Below are 6,603 nucleotides of genomic sequence, written 5' to 3'. Positions count from 1 at the left end.
ACTCTCCTAAATTAAAGACTATACATGCACCATACATTCACACTAGCTCACTTCCACACAAAAAAATCATCCAGTGGCATGGTCAGACAAAATCTCAGAACAAAAAGTGAAATTTTCTGACCTAAATCTCGCGTCAAAAATGTCACACTCACTATTTCTTAACATTTCAGTTAAGAAATAAGGGGTCTAAAAAAGTGGATTTTTCATGGTTTTCCCAATGTTTGTGGATTTTTGAAAAATGGCCCTTTCGCAAGCCAATGTCAGCCGCCTTTTTTCTTGGAAGTCAACGTTATGAACGGCAAAAAAAAAGATGAAAATTACGACAACAACACTGCAAAATGTAGTCCCCTGTGTACAGCTGCTGCTTGTGCGCTTGCCATTTTAACATGTTTTTGCAATGGAACTGCGCACATAGCAGCATTCGCGCGATGTTCAGAGGCGAACTGCAGCTGCCTCACAGGAGCGCCATAGGAAATGTACATCATGCCGCACACTCTGGGCAGGGCTGCCACAGACTGGGGAATGCTATCCTGGTCTGAAGCCGTGGTCACTCTTGACCATTGGTCAATTTTCAAGATAACTAAGGGAAATACCATCAATACTTTTACATGATACGTGTATGTAAAAAGTATGGATTAAAATAGTTCGTGCAAAATAGTTATAGGGTGGAAAAAAACCCTTTGAGTTGCCGTACTCTGGCGCAGTTATTTTAGATGATTTATCAGTGTTGGTTCAATGTTGGTGTTAGTGTTATGGGCATTAAAAGGCTGCTAAAACAAACTCAAACACTGAGCTGGGTTCAGAAAAACAATTCCACTTGCATTATTGATAGCTCATGTCCCGTTGTGCACTGCAAGTAATCTTGACATTATGTAAGAAGTTGCTTCTAGATGACAAAAGTGAAATAGGGGAGAAATCAATAAATTGCAGTTAAATCTCATCTTACAGAATATAATGGCTAAAATTACCTTAAGAATAAAAAAGATTGAATATTATTGTTCATTAAAATTGATATGGCTCTATGATTTGCAGTCATCTGACATGTAAGGAACAAATTTTGACAAAAAGGGTATTACTGACTCATCCCTAGTTCATAATTCTGAATTCTCTTTTTTTTTAGACCCAGAAACATTGAACATTAGAAGAAGGCTATGGATACACCGAAAGGAGATGGTGGTAGCACACCGGGCAGTGCTAGTAAGATTGCCACAATGATCTACATATGTGGTGGTAAGTAATGAATTTAGACCTAAATAACAGCATATTCAATGAAACCTTTTGCCTAGTTCAGACATTTTTCAATTAACAGCCTTTCCCAATTAATTCACAGACAGTAGTGGTGTAGTACATGGTGTGAGGAGGAATTTCATTAGGTCTTAATGTACATGTAACTGTCATGATGAATAAATGGATCTAATCCTATGGCACAAGAGATCGGGAAAGGACAGTCGACCATCTCATGCAGGGATGAATAATACAAATAATGAACTTTGCTTGGTCTTTTGAGATGTATGTTTTGAGAAGTCTGTATTTTCAATTTATTCTTCATCCTTTCTGGATCTTAGGTAATTGTTAGGGTCAGATCTAGTTTGTAAATCCATTTATTTATGTTTATTGATCTTGATTTTAAGGAAACAATGTAATTACAGTGTAAACCCTATATATTTGCTAAATGTCTGTGTAAGGCGAATCATTTCTTATTGGTACAACTCTATGCAGCATCTCTGTGAATTGAGAGAGGTTGAGAAATGGTGGTAGTGATAAAAGATTTATAGAACAGATGGTTATTTCTGTCTCTAATGACATTTGCTTTATAAAAGTTAACAATTTGAATGCCACAAGAGTTCAAGCTTCGTTGGATTTGTGTGCTAATTCACAACTTATGCATGCTAGTTTTGTCTTTTGATTCGATTGGATGGATTTTTAGCCTAAAAGTTTAAAAGCAATATATTAAGATATAACACATGAACATTTCAAATTATATTTCTTTGGGTAGGATGAACATTTTTAAATGCATCATAAAAAATAACACTGATTTTAATTTTTCTGTAGTGTTTAGATTCATAATTTTGAAATTATTTGAAGTCAGGCAAAACAATCAGAATCAATTATTGAAGTCAGATTTTTTTCCCCAATGCAATCAAATCTGCTTGTTTTCTTTGATACAGAATGCCATCAAGAGAACGAGATTCGAGCGAGAGATCCTATCCGATGCAGGGAATGTGGCTATCGTATCATGTACAAAAAACGCACCAAAAGAAGTATCCTTTTTAGAGAATATCTTAAGCATTTTTTTTCAGTATGAAGTAAAAATGGGAAAAGTGGGTTTGGAGGGGGGGGGGGGGGGGGATGGGGTGGTTGGGTTCATGTATATAACAATGTTGATTAATTCATGGGATTAACCACTTGTAAAATCCCCCCCCAAAAAAAAAAAGTATGTGAAAAAATATTGATTACCAAAAGTTTTGTATTAATTACTCAGGATGAAAGATCAATCATGAAAGGTAAGAAGCATAATTTTTGAAGGGGAATCACTTTCCATGTTGCATGACATTGTTATCCTTAATTCATCTTTCTTTTTCAGTGGTGGTGTTTGATGCCAGATGACAACATCTCAGAAGATTTCTACTTTTTATGTAAATAATCACATCAGTTTTTTCATCAATGTTATGTACATTTATATATCAAGACGTGTGTTTCCATAGAGCAATACTCTTGATTTGCATTGTTGTAATTGTGAGGAGCTTTTATTTGAGTTTCTAAAGAAGTGTATCTTGCTGTATTCTCAGAATTCACGAGTCATTTTTCCCATCCTTTCTCTACAGTAAAGTTTATACTTTCATAACAATGATTTTATAAGACAAGAAATGACACCTTGACCTTGAAGACAAAAATAGCAACAATAAAAACACACCCCGTTTGATGAGATATGAACATCTAGTTTTGAGTCTTATGAGCTATTCTGAATTGAATGTTACATTTTTGGGGTGATCTATACAGTTTTTAATGGTGTTGTACAACTTGATTTAATTCTATATTCTTAAAGTGATCAGTAATAAATATTGTTCTTTGGTTTTCTTGTGTTAGTGCTCCCAATCCAAGACAGTGATTGCGCCAAGATACCATAAGACTGAGGAGAAAAGCAAGACAGTTACTATAAGCTGTGTTATTTAGCAGACAATATATCAATGTAATTTAATGTTGATATATTTCACATAAGTCATCTCTCTTTCATTGGGAGGTGTAACAAATACAGTGAGGTTCCAAGATCTTCGATGGAGTGAGACTTAAGTCTTACTCCTTTGTTGATGAGAACAAGACGAAGAAGAGGGGCCATAATAATGTTGTTACATGCAATTAACAATCACCAGATTATTATTGCAGGTCTAGAAAAACAGAAAAGAGAAAAGTAGAAGAAATTCAATGTAATTTTTATATCAGAATGTAATTTGACTCTCATTCTAAAGGCTGTACACAATAATCCAGGGGAGAATCCCCTATGAACAACTGTATACAAATTGAATTTGCATTGGCTTCAATCTATGTAAACACCATGATAGAATAAGAACATAATCAAAAACTACAACTGAAGTTTACTGAACAAAAAAGGAAAATGAGCAGTAAGTCAGTTGGGGACCATTTTATGAAAGTTGTTTAGCACTGACAAAGTTGTCATTATCCAACAATTGCCATAGACACATGTTTTCATGCAATTTCAACCAAGAAAAGTTGTCAGGTCCCACTATTGCAACCAATCAGATTACTAATTGTTATGGAATTTATGCCTCCCATATTTCTTGGAAATTTTATTTGTTATTATAGGGGATAACTCTCAAATGTCTGATATAAGTCCTTGGCAAGTTTTGTGCAATCAGGGTCCTGTAACACAAAGGTCAGTGGTTGATCGATATTTCAAAGAACAATTGATAGTATTCCATAGTCAGTCTACTTAGCAAAATGCACATGCAACGATGATCTTAATTGGTCATTTCATTTAGTGATTAATCGTTAACTATTATGTTCTGGTGCCCTGATCTTAGGATGTGCATTTGCGTCAATTTTTTTTTCTAGACGAATTTAGTATTTTTTCAATGATTTAAGTGACATTGGCGCCTCAGCAGCAGACCTGCATTTATGTTTTTATTGGGAATATTGAAAGTAATCTTACTAAGATATTCTCAGATATTCTGTATTGACTTGATTTGTGTGTAGGCTGTATTTGTGTATGTCGCTTGTAACAAGACTCAGTACATCTACTTTTTATTGCGCAGTGGATTAAAGAAGAATGAATACACTAAACAATCAAACAGAATTTATAAATGACCCTCACTAGGTAGTAAGTTGCATTGTTCTTTCTACAACCTAAGTTTAAGGAGAATAAAAGTTCCAGAATCAAAGTGGCCATCCGTGATAAACGTTGACTGTACTTTATATCCAGAAGACAAATAAATTGGTAACTTCATCAGATCTTTATTCACATCTTCAAACTGTGTTCACCCTTTACAATGCCCCCAGGTATAAAATAGGTACTGTGTAGGTAGCTTATTTGAATTGCATTTGTTTAGAACTTGTTTCATCTTTTGTGCATTATACCACATTTAGCATACTAGTGTTTGTTCCTCCAATTGAAAGAATATGATAAAGGTTGTCATATAACATTTTTTTTAAAATTTAAAGTGAATAAAGCAATTGACTTTGAGTCATGATTTGTAACATTTCATTGAAGAGAATGCACTAATTATCTGATATGTTGTAAAGTTAGAAAGAAAAAAAACCCATTTTGAAATGATAATCATGTGTATTGTACAGATGCCTTAAAATAATAAATTTGAAAGTACATGAATCATCATCATTTGCTTATTTTTTTTCTCTTGTCTATGTCGTATGCCTTATTATTCCTAACTCAGAGAGGGAGGGAGGGGGGGGGGGGGGGGGGAGAAAAAAGGGAAATGGAAAAAGTGTCAAGGGGTATGGCAGGTGCCTTCAGAGATGAAACAGAGCAATTGGGAGGAAGAGGAATAGAGAGGGTGGGAGGGGGGTAGAGAGAAATAGTGAAATAAGGAGTGTGGGGGATGTGCAGGTGGACTGACAGATGAAAGAGGGAGTGAAAGATCAGTTGATAGAGTGGGGTTTAGACTCCAGTGACCTGGGTTTGATCATCACTTGGTGTGCTAGTGCCCTTTGTTAAGGCATTTATCCTCAGTTCTAGGTCCCTCAGATAGGATCTTAAGCCTTCTGTCCTCTGGTTGCTTGCTTTCAAGAATTCATGCTTTCTTTGTGTTTGGGTAAATATCAATATCACGTGAAAGAGGGAGAGAAATATGAAGGGAGAAAAGAAAAAGTGTGGAGCTTGGCAGAGAGCTTTAGAGTGGCCAGTCAAATGTATTGCTGTACACACGCGTGGCAAAATTATTTGTAAACACCCCCCATAACAAGTTTTTCTCTGTGTGCAAAATACCCCCCTCAACAAGTTTTTTGCAGGCTTTATTTACACATTTTTGCCCCACAATAAGTTGTCGCCAGAATATGACCCCGAGGAAAAAGCTTGAGGGGGGTGGGAATACCTGAAATACATTTGACTAGTCTTAAAAAAAGCTTTGGAAAAGAATACCCTAAATACCTTTGACCCTGCGATTGACCTTTGACCAGTCTTTCAAAACTACCTCTTTGTAAAAAAAATCAGTGTTTTTGATACCCTTAACAAGTGCATGCGCTGCTCGCATCCGAGACTGAAAAAAAACGCCCCTTAAAATGCGTTTTCGGTGTACAGCAATATATTTGACTGTCTTGTCAGTACTTCAGAATGTTATCAGATATAACATAAGGATAGAGAAAACTTTATTGAAATAGAGTAAGATCCGAAATTATTTTGTATCAACTTTATTCCCCAAAAAAGGTAAGACCCCCCCCCCAAAAAAAACCACGTGAATCATTATCATAGAGCTATAGAATCATATCTCACAGCTAGCTGAATCAAGCTGAATTACATAGCGCCATCTCCTGGTCAAGATGAAATAGCTCTCGTAGTAGTACCGCAGCGCTGATCGTGGGTCGACCGGCCACGGATGTTTATTTTCTCGGGAAAAATTAGAGGAAACGTTGCAAAATATTGGAAAAAACTGAAGGATTTCTTCCATCACAGTGCAATTTCTTATGCGGTAATCATGCCGGACACTATCACTGTCGCCGAGTTCTTAGCGGAGACCACAGATGACATCAGTTCGCCGACGACGTCGAATTTTGTGGCTCGGATGGGGGCTTGCCGAAATGTCGTTTCCGCGTTGGAGGAGGTGTGTATCAATATGCGTGGCCTGGTTGATGAATATTCTGTGTCTGTATTTATTATGCTTTGAATATGGTGTCGCTTCGCTGTGTTGTTTGTAGTACATGTAACATAGTCTAGATTCATCCAGGGTGAGGCAATGAAATGTTAGATAATCGTTTTTAGCCTAAATGTAAATATTAATAACTCGAGAAATATATTTTGATAATGATATCCCAAGCCAAGGGCAGGCAGGGCTAGCCAGGACGGCAGGAGGCTCCTGCCGTCCTGGCCTGGGTAAGATACTATTACTAAGTTCCACATCCACATGCACCCCCACT

The 6,603-nt window shown here is 36.5% G+C and overlaps 1 protein-coding gene across 9 annotated transcripts in view; it reads left to right on the top strand.

Annotated features, from left to right (window-relative positions):
• Window positions 1-6,024: 6,024 nt before the first annotated feature.
• LOC121425564 (arf-GAP with SH3 domain, ANK repeat and PH domain-containing protein 1-like) overlaps window positions 6,025-6,603 on the top strand; it is an 85,206-nt gene continuing 84,627 nt past the window's right edge. For all 9 annotated transcript variants that reach the window (XM_041621703.1, XM_041621692.1, XM_041621675.1 and 6 more), the window contains exon 1: window positions 6,025-6,290. In XM_041621703.1, the coding sequence (XP_041477637.1) occupies window positions 6,066-6,290 (225 nt within the window). In that variant the 5' untranslated portion in view covers window positions 6,025-6,065. The remainder of the gene's footprint in view (window positions 6,291-6,603) is intronic.

This window comes from Lytechinus variegatus, chromosome 1 (genome assembly GCF_018143015.1).
Source record: "Lytechinus variegatus isolate NC3 chromosome 1, Lvar_3.0, whole genome shotgun sequence".
NCBI lineage: Eukaryota > Metazoa > Echinodermata > Echinoidea > Temnopleuroida > Toxopneustidae > Lytechinus > Lytechinus variegatus.
Note: the sequence above shows the minus strand (reverse complement) of the source record. Positions and strands in the feature narration are given on the sequence as shown.